The sequence below is a fragment of the Microtus ochrogaster genome, linkage group LG8, assembly GCF_000317375.1.
Source record: "Microtus ochrogaster isolate Prairie Vole_2 linkage group LG8, MicOch1.0, whole genome shotgun sequence".
In the NCBI taxonomy this organism is placed as follows: Eukaryota; Metazoa; Chordata; class Mammalia; order Rodentia; family Cricetidae; genus Microtus; species Microtus ochrogaster.
This window is the reverse complement of record NC_022033.1, coordinates 6,688,941-6,704,441: the sequence shown is the minus strand read 5'-3', so window position 1 is coordinate 6,704,441 and position 15,501 is coordinate 6,688,941. Positions and strand designations below refer to the sequence as shown.

Genomic DNA, 15,501 nt, shown 5'->3' with positions numbered 1-15,501 from the left:
TAGAAGAAATAACTTCTTAAAAGTCTGTCTAGGGTGGGAGGGGGATTAAAAGAAAACAAAGCGAGCACCCCAAACCTCAAGAGAAAGTTCCTTTCTTCCTTCTTTCTTTCCTTCCTTCCTTCCTTCCTTTCTACCTTTCTTCCTTCCTTCCTTTCTACCTTCCTTTCTACCTTCCTTCCTTCCTTCCTTCCTTCCTTCCTCCCTTTCTAGCATATATTAGTCTTGAAATCTCAAATGCCATGGACGACCTTGTGGTTTCAATGCCACCTCAGCTCATAGCATTGTGCCAACGAGCATCATAAAGGGGGGACTTGAATCTTTTTCTTTTCTTTTTAACAGTTCAGAAGACAAGGAATCTTGTACAGCAGGACTTTTTCATGGTTCTTATGGATTCTATGGTCCCTTTACAGGTGCTTATAAAATATTGTCTTACCGTCTTCCAAGAGGAAAAAAAAAATGGGTAAAATCCTCTGGCCCCGGAGGCCAGCACAGGGGCTTCTGACATCAGTCATCTGAAATCCCGCAGCCTTGGAAGCCTTAGTTTAAGACTGGCTCCCAAGCCAGGGAGAGCAAAATCCAACTTTCTGCCAAGTTCTGAAAGAGTCCCCTTGAATTGCTAAATTGTGGGGTGATCCTCTGCCCGAGAGACATTACCAGACTCTCTCAGCAGCGTACTTCTTCTGGTCAGCCCAGCCCCAAAAATGAAAGGGTAGAAGGAGATTTGGCCTTGGTTCAGAAGTCACTTCTAAGTAGCAGGAGCTGAGGCCTCGCAGGAGGGACAGCATCCATCCACCTGCAGAGAACTGACCTCACCTCTCTAGAAAAGAAGAGGGAAAAATAACACTGAATCTGCAGAGTATGGGCCCTTAACTCTCAAAATAGGATGATAACAACTTATTGGCATCAAAATTTCAATCTAACTTTTCCCCACTGAATTGTCAAATCAGATACTAGCAAAGATTTAACGGTTGTTTTCCTGCTTATATTTTTTTCGAGATTAATTTTTTTTCTCTGAATGCTGCTATTTTGATCAAACACTCCCTTTGTTAGCATTTCCTCCATTTTCTTTTTTGTTTTTGTTTCTTTTGCAGTGGGGCAAAATCCTGACAGTGCTTGACTGTGGTGTTAAAAATGCTAACAGTAAAAGCTAAGATATTTTAGAAGAAGCACGTGTGACTGTTTATGCATTTTTAAACAGCAAAGGAGAAGGATCTTAGGAGAAAATAGTCTCCTGCTACTCACCAAGAGGAACACAGAAAACCAGAGTCCCCAGCTCCATCCCGAGGGTTCTATCGCTCAGTCTGGGCATCCTGATCGTGAACTAATGGGATGGTCTTTGAGATGGGGGCTGCAGAGCATAAAGCATGCTCCATGTTTTGTCAGAAGCTGCAGAAATGGTTCAGTCATCTCGGCACTTGGCTTGCCGTGAAATCATGAGGGTCTGAGTTTGATCCCCAGAGCCCCTATATAAATGCTGGGCATGGCAGCCTATACTTATAACACAGCCCTGCAGAGAGATGGATACAGGATCCCTGGAGCTCACTGACCAACCAGCCTAGCTGAATTAGCGACCCTAGATCCCAAAGAGAGACTCTGTCTCAAAAACGATGTGGCTGATTGTGGTGACACACGGCAGTAAGATTTGCCTAAGGAGGCAGCAGCAGCAGGATGACAAGTTCAAGGCCAGCCTGGGTTATACATTTTGTTGGGGATAGTGGCATGCGCCTTTAATACCAGTACTCAGAAGGCAGATGCAGGAGGATCTCTGTAAGTTTGAGTCCAGCCTGATCTACATAGCAAGTTCTAAGACACAGAGGGCTATATAGATAGACCCTATCTCAGAAAACCAAGCAGACAGCTCCTGAGGACAAACGCCTGAAATTTATCTCTGGCCTCCACTTATACAAATGCACACACACACACACACACACACACACACACACACATGCACTGTCAGTATGCACAACGTATGCCATCACACACATGCACTACCAACTACCCCCTCACAGACACACAAACATCCACACAGATCCACCACACACACACCTCCACCACCACTCTCATCCCATCCACACAGAGAACAGGGGCTTTGTGGAACTCAGAGCCTGGACACATTTTCTAACCTGCTAGCCCACTGTAAAGGCGATCTTTCGACTGCCTGGACGGCAGCAACCAGCCCTCCTGGCCATACAGTGATACAGGAATGCCCAGCGCTGTCCTGCGGCTGGCCAGTCATTCCCACGGTCTGCACAGCTTGTCTGTCAGCGGGTGGGTGATGGCCATCCTGTACTCCCACCTCAAGGCAGGCCCAACCATGGCCTTCATTTCTTTGTCTTTCTCTCTGGAAAGCTGTGGAAGAAAACTGGGAAATGACTCCCTGATGACACAGAGTCATGAAGATAAGGGAAAGAGAATGTTGAAATAGTTGGCCACTCCACTCTTATTTTCCCACATATTTTCTGTCTGTTATCGATTATGGTTTGACAGGAAAGCTTAAACACGACAAAAACAGAGGAGTGTTCGAGAGGAGCTGGAGAGAGAGAAAAATCTATCCTTATCCAGAGAGAGGCACCACCACCTCAGAGGGCAGCACTTTGCTTACAGAGGAAAGCAAGCTGTAGCTCCCCGTGCTTCAGAACAAAGGGTGGTTTGGGGAGGGAGGTTCCCCAGAAGCCTCGTGGTGTGGATGACTTACCTGTGTCTTCAGGCAGGCGGTCCAGCATCTTTCCCCCACTCGGAGCCATCCTCCAACCCTTGCTTGCTGTATTCCAGATGGTCCCTGGTTCTCTTCCCTCACAGAAGGAGGTGCCAGACTGAGCCTCCTCGAAGCCTGGACCTGAGCGAGCATCACTGCTCACAGAGAGCAAAGCAGCCGCTACACATTGAGTCACACGTAGACTCACATGTCTCTGTCACTGCAAAGGAAATACCCTAAACCTGCATGAACTTGTAAGACTTTGTTAGGCTGAGGCAGCCTGTTGTCCCATGTGGTTCCAAAGCAGGCAGTCTCCCTTAAAGACAAGGCTTCTAGAACCTGGTGGTACTTAAAACTCCTCATGTGGGGTTGTAGATGCAGATCAGCTGTTAAGAGCACTCGCTGCTCTTCTAGAGGACCCAGGTTCACTTCCCAGCGTCATCTGTCCATAAATCCAGTTCCAGGGGATCTGACGCTCTCTTCTGACCTCCGAGTGCACTGCATGCACGCGGTGTACAGACACACGTGCAGACACCCATGCACATAAAACAAAATGAATAAATCTAAGAAAACAAACCTCTTGACAAGAACATAAACCCTTCTTAAAATACAGATTGCAACTGGGTAGGTCCGGGGTGAGTCTTGGGTCCACTACCAGGGTTTCTACCCCAGAAGCTGTAGGTGCTATAGTAGGCAGAATGTATGAGTAAATTCGCTGTAGAAATGATGAAAGTCTGTTCTCCTTTAGCAAGGACCCAAGCCAGCAGCAGCAGCTGAGAATACAGGACCAGCTGTTACCAGTGTAGAGGCACAAGCCCCTCCCAGATCTACTCCATCCACGTCAACGTCTGACCAAGGTCACCAGGTGATTCTCATAGGTGTTAACTTGAAAAGGAGATGAAAGAGTTTAAGGTCAAGGTCACAGGGCTGTTACTGCCTCTCAGAAAGGTTGGGGGTAGCAAGATTGTGTGTGTGTGCATGTGTGCATGCACACATGTCTGCATGCACATGAGTGATTTTCATCTCAGAAGCCACACTAATTAGAAAGAGAATAAAACCCACCTAGCGAGGTACCAACCTCTTCAGTCCTCCACTCTCCTCCTCTGCTGATCACTAGGGACCAGAACTGAACCAAGGCTTTGTGTGAGGCCCAAGATGCCACACATCTCTGTTCTCAACACTTTGGGTAGTACCAGGCAAACTGATATGTGGGCCTTGCTAAGCTCAATGGACGCTGCTGCTCAAGAGACTGGTGATTTATACAGTACAGGGGGATCAATCAAGCCTAGGGCCCTCAGTGGGGTGGGACCATGTCTACATATTACTGTGGCTTCAGGTGACAAGTCTAGCTTTTGCTGGTGTTTAGGGATAACAGAAAAGCAGGGAAAGGGGGTTATTACTCATGCTACAACCTCGGGATCTTGCAGCCCACAATCTATCGTGAGGATAATTTCATCCATGTTAGCTGTCAACGATGGGGGCTGAGAAGATGGCTCAGTGGGTAAAGTGCATACCACACTAGCGTGTGGGCCAGGTGTACACACATGACAAACATACACATAGGTGAACACACATGACAAACATGCACACACGGGTGAACACACATGACAAACATGCACATATACAATTTAAAGCAATTATTTGCTAAAAGGTAGAGGCCAGGGGCTAAAAGAATACAATAAAGTATCACTAAAAAAATCAAAAGGAAGAGGGGATCAAACTTAAGTAGACAACAATAATAATTCAAAAAAATTTAAATGTAATCCAATCGGTGGACCAGGGGCACCTTCCCCAAAACACCTGGAATCCCTGCACCCCTGCTTGTTCCTTCAGCTTAGTTTCCTTGAGTTTCTTTCAGGAGGAAACTGCTGGCTGCAGAGGATGGTTTGCATTGGATGTGGGGGGGGACACAGGAGATAGGAAGTGTCTAGGAGGGAGGGGCTCCTGTTGCAAGTGTTGAGGGGCCAAGACAATGCAGGGTTCTACTAGCATGCATCTTTCGCGCACATCAGCTTCTGAAAACAATTTTTCATGCTATAGAATATGCAGAGAGGACCTGGTGCCATTTGAGGAAATATTTGTGACAACATCACTTCTGCTCTTCGTCCTGCTCATCCCAGCTCAGCTTCCACTCTTAGTGAGGACCCTGTACTCTCCACAGAGAGCATTGTTGCCCTGCCCATTTTAAGGCCTTCAATGTTGAGGATCACAAGATTCAGTGGTCAGACTGGAGAGTCCAGCTCCCACCATGCCCCAAGCACTTCCTGTGTCTTACAGCAATGCACACAGTCCTCCACAGTCCACTACTTTTTTTTTGCAAATGCAGTAACTCAAGCTCAGAAAGACAAAGAACCTGTGGGAGTGATAGGGAGAGCAAACAGAGGCCACAGGACCACAGCCTGTATCTACCCAAAGTCAGGGCTTTCTGGACTATGTAGCAAGATTAATAAAAATTCAGAGACAGAAATTGGGGTTCAACCTGAAGGTCAGAAAAGTAAAACAGCTAGTCATTGGTTCTACCTCTACCTCAGTCTGAAATGATGATCCAGGAATCTCAGAATGAGACTGTGTCTGAGAGCTGTCTCCTCCCATTTTATGATCTTTTCTAGGGCTGGGATTAAAGGCATGCACAGCCCAGTTTCTATGGCAAAGTAGTGTGGCTCTTGGGATTAAAGGTGTGTGTTACCACTGCCTGGTCTGTATGGCTGATCAGTAGGGCTCTTTTACTCTCTGATCTTCAGGGAGGCTTTATTTATTAAAATACAAATGAAATATCACGACAGGACTAGGTCATCCCACCTCTTGCTTATGCTCTCTCTTGCCATTCTTACATTCTGAGCCATGGATTTGTGATAGCTCTCAACCTCCTCGAGGCTCGTTGAGTGGGACCTCCATGGCTCTCATCCTGGCCTCATCTCTTCACTCCGGCTCTAGCATCACAGACCTCCCACATCCGATAGCCACTGTCTCAGATCTTCCCCCAGTACACGATGGATCGTGAATCCCAAGATGCACAGGTTAGAACTCAGGAGTCAAATCTCAGAGCTTCCCCGATGGATCTTTATGTTCATAAGAATCAAGAAAGATGAGGACAAGCCCTCAATGTTGGCTACAAGTCCATTCGTGAATACATTGATGCACTGACCTATTTTGATAATAGCCTCACTTTCTCCATCCTGCCATAGGTGACAATTGGTCATTCAATACTTTTGACTCATGTTGCCAAAATAATGACTAACCAATCTATTCACTTATGATTCTCTTGCTGGATGCCCGGATGCAGACTCAGTATGCATAGATGGGGTGGGATTATCTGCTAGGCAGAGTTGTTGCTTGGTTAGAGGCTTGCACTGGCCTGGGGACTAAAGCCCCCTTTGTCGCCTCTCTATGAAATGCTGTTTTGTTTTGTTTGTTTTATATTTTCTTCAAATTATAAAATCAGGGCTGTTCACAGAAAGCCAGTAGGGACTGTTGCCAGTGTCTGCAGAGAGTTCTTTCTAGGAAACAGAGATGTCTTCTAGAGGTGACGGAACATCCCAAGAGCTGACTGAACTTGGAGATTAATCATAGACTCTGGAAGTTGTATGTGTGTAGGTCTCTTTGAGACATGTTCCTGTGGCCCCAGCTACCAAAGGACCCTTGCCACCAGCAGGCCACAGATCCAGAAATGGAGCCACCACCACCACCACTCAGAGTCATAGAAATATTGTCTTCCACTTCAAGGTGGGAAGCTGTAAGGGTGGAACCTTTGTCAAAGTCCTCTGGAGATACCAGCCTGATACTGGCCACCACTCACTCATCCATGGAGCAACCTTGTAAGATTTCAAGATATCTTTTTAACTTCACTTTCCTCACAAGTCCTTATGAAGGAAGAGTTTGCTAAATTCATTGATTCCCTTTTGGCAAGCTTGCCACTCCTAGATTTGGACAGATTAAATACAGTAAAGATTTCCTATACCAACTCAAAGAACATTACCTGAAAACTCAGGAAGGGATTTTTTTTTTTAACTCAAGGAAGAAACTAGAAAAAGGGAAGGAAGGGAAGAAGGAAGGAAATGGAGTCTTAGAGGGAAGGATACAGGAGGAAGGAACGGTGGAAGGGTGGACGAACTACATGGAAGACAGACACATTGTCAAACCAAAAGGACCGAACCAACCATCCCACTAACATATAATAATCTTTATTCTGCAACAGAGACATAAATAATTTTATGAATTCATATGACCTATACAAAAGACAAAATAAGATATTGCACTAAATTCTGTTATGGAGTATCTGGATTTAATATTAGCTGAACAGATAAATATATATATATATATACAAGTTAAGGAATTAAGGCAAAACCAGATGATATTTCAAACACAACAGGAGATTTGAAAAATAGATATAATTAAAAACAAGGGCATACCATCTCCAGTTAATAACATGGTCATGTTGAAGGGGAAAATAATCCCTTATGGTTTTAATAAAGTGGTTATTATCAATCACGTTAATTAAAGCTGAGCAATAAAGTATAAGATTTTCCACCAAGGGGAGCTATTTTGCCAAGATTTGGGGACTGAGCATTTAGAATTGGGGTAAGTAACTTTTTCTTTGTCAGATTATGATCTATTTTTCCTATTAGAAAATATAATTTGGGAAAATATGACTCTTTCACATATATAATTAAAATACAACTATGGAGCATTCATTTTAGGGAACAAGAGGGAGGTCATGTGGGTGAGCTCAGAGTTAAGTTACATTTTGAGGCAAGCCATTTGTTTGTTACCTTATGGGTAGAGAAAACACAACGACACTCACTAAAATACAATTCCAGTTACCTTAAGAGAACAAAACAAACCAATGCCAAAGTAATTATAATTCCAAACAAAGGAAAAGAAGACAAGTGTAATCGATGTACCCACACAATATACGAGTCTTTGGCAGTTCCATAATAACCACTGAAGTCAGAACTTCCAAGGTTTCTAACTTTCAGACAAGCTTGCCGGCGTTTCAAAAACAAAGAACTGAAAACCCCAATGCAGTAACCGCAGGAAACTAAATAGAACGAACCTTGAGGCAACTTCTGACCGTTAACCTGTAAGCAGATTTAGGGATTTCCGGCTTTGGAGTCCTGACTGACACATAAGGAAACTGGCACACACGTGAAGATAATCTGTGACATGTATGTTTCTCCAGACAGGTCTAGAATCCTTAAAGAGAATCCATAGTCACTCATGAGCGAAACAAAAGGGACATCGATCCAAGGGTAAAACGTGGTCTTCTGGTAACCCAGGGGTGGGCGCCCTCACGCACGGGCATCACGGAGAAGCCAAGTTCTATAGAGGGAACACCAGAAAGCCAGAAAACGTGGAATACTGCCAGCCGCCAAGTAAGTTACCTTTCTCCAGTTTTAGGTAAACCTTATCTTCTTTGTCCAGGTACAGTAGTACTCCGTTGGTGGCGGCTTCCCGAGTCACGTCTTTATCCCCAGCAAAAGCAGATATGACTGGTTTCCCATTCAACATCAAGTTAACCTGAAAGGAAAGAGATGACCAATGAAAAGCTCCCTTTAAAATCAAAATATGTGCTTCAAATAGTCCAAGACAGCTGAGCTGCTCAAACATTTGCTTTTAGGGGAATAGCCTCCTTCCCTTCAAACTGGACAAATGAGGGTCAGTATGGATAGTGTGAGTATATTTAATGTATGTGTTTGTTCCTATAGAAATCTCCTTAACTACCTACCAAAACAATGCCATCCAGAGAGCCACCTGATCATGTGAAAGCCAGCTTTCCTTCGGTGTGTAAACAAAGCTACCTACGCTACTGGCCCCACATACTCAACATCAACTCTTTAGGGAATAAAGTCAGACACAGCCAGATGCTGCCAGCGTCGGAGTAGGTGTCTCCTGTTCTGAAATCTGAGGAGCAACAGAAGTCATCTGAAACACCAGAGTTTCCAGGGAAGCAGATGTGGTCTGTATATACTCTCTTTTTCCTGGGTTAAAGTTAATCTGAAAAAGATTCAATCTAAGGCTGGTCAATTTATTGAGTCACTAGAATATAAAGAAGTGACAGGCGACCATGCCATCTATTAATCATAGAGACATGAAATGTAATATAGATGCTAAACATTCAATAGTACACATCTTAGAATTCCATAGACAAGTACTGTAATGCTTATTATATTGTTATTGTATTGTTTATTATGTATGCACTGTATTGGTCATTATATTTATTATTATGTATGCTATATATTGTTGATTTATTATATATTATTATTGACATATTTTAATGCTATAATATCTCTATGTCTGCTCTAGTGTAAAACCAAGCTCGTGTGAGCAAGCACCAGACAAGACACATGACTAACCGTGCAACTGCAACTGAGATGGAGGTATCAAAAATAAACCATAGCATGATGTGCTATGCACATCCTTTCTCAAAGAATTATTAATGGCCATTCCCTGGTTGCTTGGTTTCCATGGCTAAATTGCATCTCATAATTTTTAAATGATCGTAAATTTGTTTTGCTTATTTAATGTCCATTTGTAAAGCTCTATAAGATTTTTTTTTCCTTATAAGTTTGAATAACTTTTGTTCAGGAATGAAATAAAATCAAGATCTTCTGCAGAGATTGGTGTCAAGGTTTGGCCAAGCTGTGTTTTATTTTGGTTTGGTTTGGGTTTTTTGTTTGTTTGTTTGTTTGTTTGTTTGCTTGTTTTGTTTTACATTGGGCTGTAATCGGAGTAATACCTCGTTTGCTTCTTTCTCTAGGTGCCTTATCACATACTCAAATGGATGTTATGAGGGAAACATGCAATTAAACCTTGAAAATACATTAGAGGGGTGGACAGCTATCTTTACTATGCAAGCATATGTCTGAATGAAGACTTAAACGCAGCAGCGGAGAGCACAGAGGTCGAAGCACATACCTGGATTGTTTGGCTCTGGTACACTTTAATCACGTGAAAAGTGAAACTGTAGATTCCTTTCCTAGGTGCCACAAAAACAGACTCCAGTGTGAAAAAATTGCCCACGTTAACCAGGATCTAAGATAAAAACAACAAATAAAGATCAATTATTATAGTTTTTGACTGAGTAAATTCCTTCTTCCTTCCCTGCCTCTTCCTTCCCCCTCTTTCTCCTCTCCCTTTTTCTTCCCTTCTCCCTCCCCTTCCTCCTCCCTCCCTCCCTCCCTTTCCTTTATATCTTCCTTCTCTTCTCTTCTCTCCTTCCTTTCTTCTATTTTCAATTACTAACTTCAGAAATAATAGAGAATAAAACAGCTAATCCTATTTCTTTTCTCTTGAGCGACTTGGAAAACGGATGTGCATAATGAAAGGTTCTTCTACCTTATAAAGAGCACAGGCAAAAATAAAAACAAAGCAACGGTGTTGTAGTTATGCCTCAATTTTCAGGCCAGATGTCTCTAGGGTCATCAAAGGAACGTACGAAGGTTTGTGTTAGCTTTACACAGAGAATCAGATGGAAGGCATCTACCATGCAGTTCCATCTCCACAGTCTATAAGCCTTCCCAATGTCCAGAAGTGACGTTACCCAGCCAGCCAATGGACATCCATGGGCTCTCTGCAGTCATCCGTGGACGCCTCAGAGAGGCAGACCCCTCCACCATGGGGTGCCATCTCAACACCAACAGTTGGTGTAACAGAGCTGGGAAAGCCAGGTCCTTTCCCAGCCTCTGCCAGGGCTCTCCTCAGGCCCATGGCCATTTGTTTGGTTTATGCACCATCTAAGCCTTAACATAATACATTGGCAATGAGTCAGCCCTGGCTAGATGCCAAGAGAAGGGCATGGATGCGGCAGACAGTAAACTGAGTGGCCTTTCTGTGTTCTTCAGTGTCCTGTTTGATCCCATCAGTCACCTAAAATCCATTTGGTGTCCAAGGGTCAAAAGTGAAAAGTGAAGTTTAGCACTGTTTCTAAAAAAGCCATAACACGCCTTGTAATGCCTGGTTAAGATATTAACTCTGAATTTCAGTGAGTCCTCAGCTAAATTTCAGTGTCTCAAAGGTAAGTCCCTTCCTGAGAGATAGGAAGATAGATAAGGAGGCTTTCTTTCATGTTTCGCCAAGGAGTAAATCCAAAAAAGTCAGATGTGTCTCTAAAGACATATTTTCTGTTTGCCAGAACTGCTCTGTTGATAACTGTGTTAACCATTGCCTTCTCGCCGAAATGAATACACGCACACTTCCTGCATTCTTCATCAAAGTGCACTACTGCCTCTCCACAGCACACCAGAACGTCAGCGCGCTTAGAACGTTTAGGTAAATGCACCAGCCTCAGCTCTGCTTGAAATACGAGTGTGTGTGTGCGATTGGACTGAGATCCAAGCCTCTTCCCCGGAAGCACCAGCTCTCTGTACTCTGACCTGAGATCAGACACCAGCTGTGTGAGATTCTCTGACAAAACATTGGCAAAAACATCTTTTCCCAGCACATTGAAAATAAAGTAAGGCACTTAGCCAATGTCCTGATTCAGATATAAAAGTCATCCTTCATTAACAAAATAGAGGCATCTGATTAGTGTCGGTTAGTAAACACAAAGCCGGATGCGGACTCCAGAGGGTAATTGAAGCATCCAGGCACATCATGATTTATAACTGAACGTGTCTTGTTGTCTCTAAGATGCATGGCTCCCTGAGCAAAAGAAATATCCCTTTCCTCTTCTAATTGATGGGAAGGTCATTGAAAAGAATGGCCCAAAGCACTATAGCACAATGTCCACAGGGTTCCAACATTTAGATGGGGCACTAAAACAGCAACCAGGGGTGGTGTCACGCTCCCTTCCCGTCACTTTGCTAAATACTGCACCAAAATCTCCAAAAGGACTACTTAATTCATTTTTTAAAAAAATTTATAGCTATCCCATACTAAACCTCTAGGGAGACATCTCTGTCCCTGACCAGCTGGCAAACGCATCACTTAGAACTAAGGAGCACAAAACCTCAGCCCCACTTGACCTGCCCACAGGGCTCTGCATACAGCTGTGAACTGTGACTTGAGAATTAGACAGTCTCCAGGTACTGTTGGGGTTGGGCACAACATGCTGGAGTTGGGCTTCTGTCCTAGGGGGCTTTGCTAAACTGATATCCCGGGGTTGCTCATTGCTCCAGTCCACAGAGCACTGAGCCGCTCAACAGAACCTTTGGCTTCCATCAGTACAGCCCCATCCCCTCACTGCAACCTCAAAATCTGTGCCTCCTCAGCACCTTGCAATGCCCTGGAGGAACCAAACCAAGCCCAGGAAGGGGAACCCAGCTCCCCAGCGCTTACCCACCTAACCTCTGCACAATTACTCAATCCCCTTTCTTCCTGCCTGGGCAACTTTTCTAAGTCAAGTGGTGGTGAGAAGGGCTTTTGGTCTACACCAGGCAGGGTAGTATTGATCCAGACACCCTGGACCCTGCATAGCTTCTAGCCCGGAGAACCCCACCCTCAATCCTCTGTGTCCACCTGGTAGGGTCTCTGCACTTTCTGGAGTCCCAGAGCTCCTCGGAGAGATGAGTTTCCCACCTGGAAACACAACTCAAACATTTATGAGCTCTCTTCTAGGGCCCCTCAGGAACACCTCCAGGGCACCTGCTGCTAAGTCTGAGCTAGAGAGCCAAGTTCTCTACCGATAGATCTCAGCATCCAGGGACAGTATTCCCTTCAGCCCCCATGACCTGTTGCTGCTAAACTTGTTTTGATCTCCAGGTGCCTGCCTCTGCGCTCCCAAGCCATCCCACCGCGCAGGCCTCCACCAGACACCAAGGGGTATGGGGGCTGCGGTTGTTGGGGAAAGGAAGCAGTTCAAGTTTCTGATTGATACCTTCAGAGAGATAGCTGCTTAAATGATCTCGCCACATCCTAATCATACTAGCTTAATCTGGGCAGGCAGTTCTCGGTACTCAGAGACCACCCACCCGCTGGGCGCCCTGCATCCCGTGGGGGGGTCTGACCTGATCAAAGTAAATGATGCGCGTCTTGTTGCTCATCTCGGATGGCTCGTGGTTGGTGCTCCGAACCGCCGAAAAGGCCACCTTGGAGTTTGCTGCTCGGACCGATATCCCCAGCGGAGAAGATGATGATCCCTTGGAGTCTGTGGCTGGGTTCGAGTCGCACACCACCAGACACTTGCCCTCCAGCACGATTGGTTCGGTGTCATTCTGTGCCCAGACAGGCAGCCCAGGCAGCGCCAGAACCAGCAGAACAGCCGGTACCACGGACAGCGCCCGGCGCGCGGAGCCCATGGTGTGCCGAGTGCGCAAGCCGCAGCCTGGTGCTTCTGCTCCCGGGCGGCGCCTGCTACCCCGGGATCCCGGAGCTCGGGAAGATGCCAGTGGCTAGATCGACAGCGCCGCAGGAAAGGCGGCGACGGCGGCGGCGGCGCGCGCACTTCCACCAATTCTCCGGGCTGAAGTCTCCCTTGGAGCTGTCTGGTTGGTTCTGTTACCTTTGTCCTTTAAGCAGCTCATGCAGAACTCCCTACCCTAACCTCCTCCGCCCCAAAGTCAGTTTTGCCTGGGGCCCCTGAAGTCACACTTGTACATTGACATCTAAAAAGTCTACAGACCCTCTCGATCACACCTCAAAGGAACAAAATAAATTCTCACCCCAAACCCAAGTACTTCCCGATGGAGCACAGAGCTGAAGACAGAGGACTCAACGAGGAAACGCCAGGGTGGCGGGTGCCAAGCGATGTGGGTGACGGTCCTGTCCGAGGTACTCTGGCTGGCGCAGGAAAAATTACAGAGGCAGGAGGTGTTTCCGGGGATGAGAAGAACGCCAGGTTGTGTTCATGGCCAGAATGCTAGCGACTCCCACTTGCGCTTGGTCAAAAATTTCCCCAAAGCCCAGATTCACTACAACGCAGGTAGGCGGCTCAACTGAGTCCCCCGCCGAAAGCACGATATTTCCGGTTCAGTTCTAAGGTGCAGGGCGCCTACTGCCCTGGGTTCCCGTGTCCCTGCGTACAACTTTGTGTCTTGGCGCGCAGCGCAACCGCCTGGAGGGACAGACAGCACCAAGAGGGCACCCGAGCGCTATTTATAGGAGCTCAGCGTGCAGATGGCTTTGGCTCGCTCTCTCAGCCCGTGGGTCCCCGGAAAGCAAAAACGGAGTCCTGTGACCCCAACAGAGCAGCGCCTGTATGACGTTGAACGCACCAGGGCTGAGCCTGGCGCACCGCACTGCCGGCTGCCAAGGTCCGAGGCCACTCCGCCCTGAAAACTCCGTGGGGTGTGGGCAGAGGAGGAAGCCCTCTAGCCCGCACTTTCTGTGGCTGTTCGCCCCCTGCTTCACCTGTACCCGCGAAGGGGGTTGCAGGGCCCCTGGACCTGCCCAGAGTAGGACTCTCTGAGCCGAACGCGGCTGGCGCTGCCCACACAGATGCAGAGATTTCTGGAAGGCCCGCGGCGGTTCTGCGGGGCTTGCTGCCTGGACTCTAAAGCGGATCCGCCGGCGTCCTCAACTGCTCCTGGTCCGGAGCTCGTCTCCAGCCCGGGGAGCTCAGGAAAGCCTTGGGGCAGCCCTGTGCCCTGGGAGAGGAGGGGTGCGGAGGAGGCGCCTGATTCTTTTCTTCCGCTCAGAAGGTTGAGCCTCGGAAGAGGCAGGGAAGCGCCTTGGCACTTACACAGTGCACTCACCTCAAGCAAGGCCAGAAAAAGTCTTAGTGAACGGGGTCCCCTTAAATGTAACAATTAAAATACAGCACCTGGGAGTACTGCCCCTCTCCCGTGCACTCCACTGCCATTTTGGCCTCCTACTGTCAATTTATTTTCCTCTTCCGCAGCCACCAAAGGGAAGCGGGAAGCGGGGCTTGGCTCTGGAGTTGACTGCAGGAACTTGGTCAAGACACAGACCTTGATGACACACTCCCCTAAGGAATGGCCCTGGTTTTCTGGTTCTGTATTCTTTGAGGTCAGGACACTCCAAAATTCCTTCTTGACTTCTAGCTACAAAAGAGCGGTTGCAACACCTACCTCTCCAATCAAAACAACATCCCCTTGGAAGGTGCAGCCACTTGGACCTGCTGATTAGTATATACTGATTGCTTATTGTTTAGCGGTTGAGCCGTGTCCTTGGGACAGAGCAAGCTTCCCAGCTGGCCATGAGCATTCTTGGAATGGCGTTCAAGCTCCTCCTCAGCAGAATCCAGACCTTCATCTTTAACCTGGTCTCCTCCTAAAGTTCTCCAGGGGAACCTGCACAGTAAACCTACGCTAAAATTCCAAGTGTTAAGATACAAGATGCCCCCCACCACCACCACACACACCATGGTTGATCCTTAGCTGGCTTCCTATAATGACACAAGTAAAGATGTGTACCTGGAACCATAGTTGAGGGAGGTAGGCAGTGCCACCACTAAGTGGTAGGTGCCCTAGAGAGATGCTCTCTGTTACAATGTTGGCTGCCCTTCATCTAAGCTGTAAAGGAACAAGAGAGCTAGCTGGCCCTTTAAGGGAGGGCAGCCTTTAACTTCCCACAGCTTCCCACCTGACCCTTTCAGACTTCCTTATTTAACCACCATCACCAGCAGCTGTAGGTGCCTCCATGGGGAGTGTGTGTGTGTGTGTGTGTGTGTGTGTGTGTGTGTGTGGTGTGTATGTGTGCGTGCGTGCGTGTGTGTGTGTGTGTGTGTGTGTAGAGGCTGGAGAATGAGTTCACTCTATCCCTCTCACCTTGCTGCTCAACCTTGAGAAGACAGGGTCAGCCACCAAGCCCCAGTGACCCTCCTGTTGCCCCCTCCCCCAGCATTGGTGTCACAAGCCTGTGTGACCATACTTGGCTTTGCATGTAGGCTGTGGGAATCTGGCAGGTCC

General features: G+C 46.8%; 1 protein-coding gene across 1 annotated transcript; it reads right to left on the bottom strand.

Annotated features, from left to right (window-relative positions):
- Positions 1-6,926: 6,926 nt before the first annotated feature.
- Positions 6,927-14,281, bottom strand: Cbln4 (cerebellin 4 precursor). The gene is made up of 3 exons (XM_005362821.2): positions 12,640-14,281; positions 9,611-9,727; positions 6,927-8,212 (listed from the first exon to the last, which is right to left on the bottom strand). Exons 1-3 carry the CDS (start codon positions 12,928-12,930, stop codon positions 8,015-8,017), a joined length of 606 nt encoding a protein of 201 aa, XP_005362878.1. The 5' UTR covers positions 12,931-14,281; the 3' UTR covers positions 6,927-8,014.
- Positions 14,282-15,501: the final 1,220 nt, after the last annotated feature.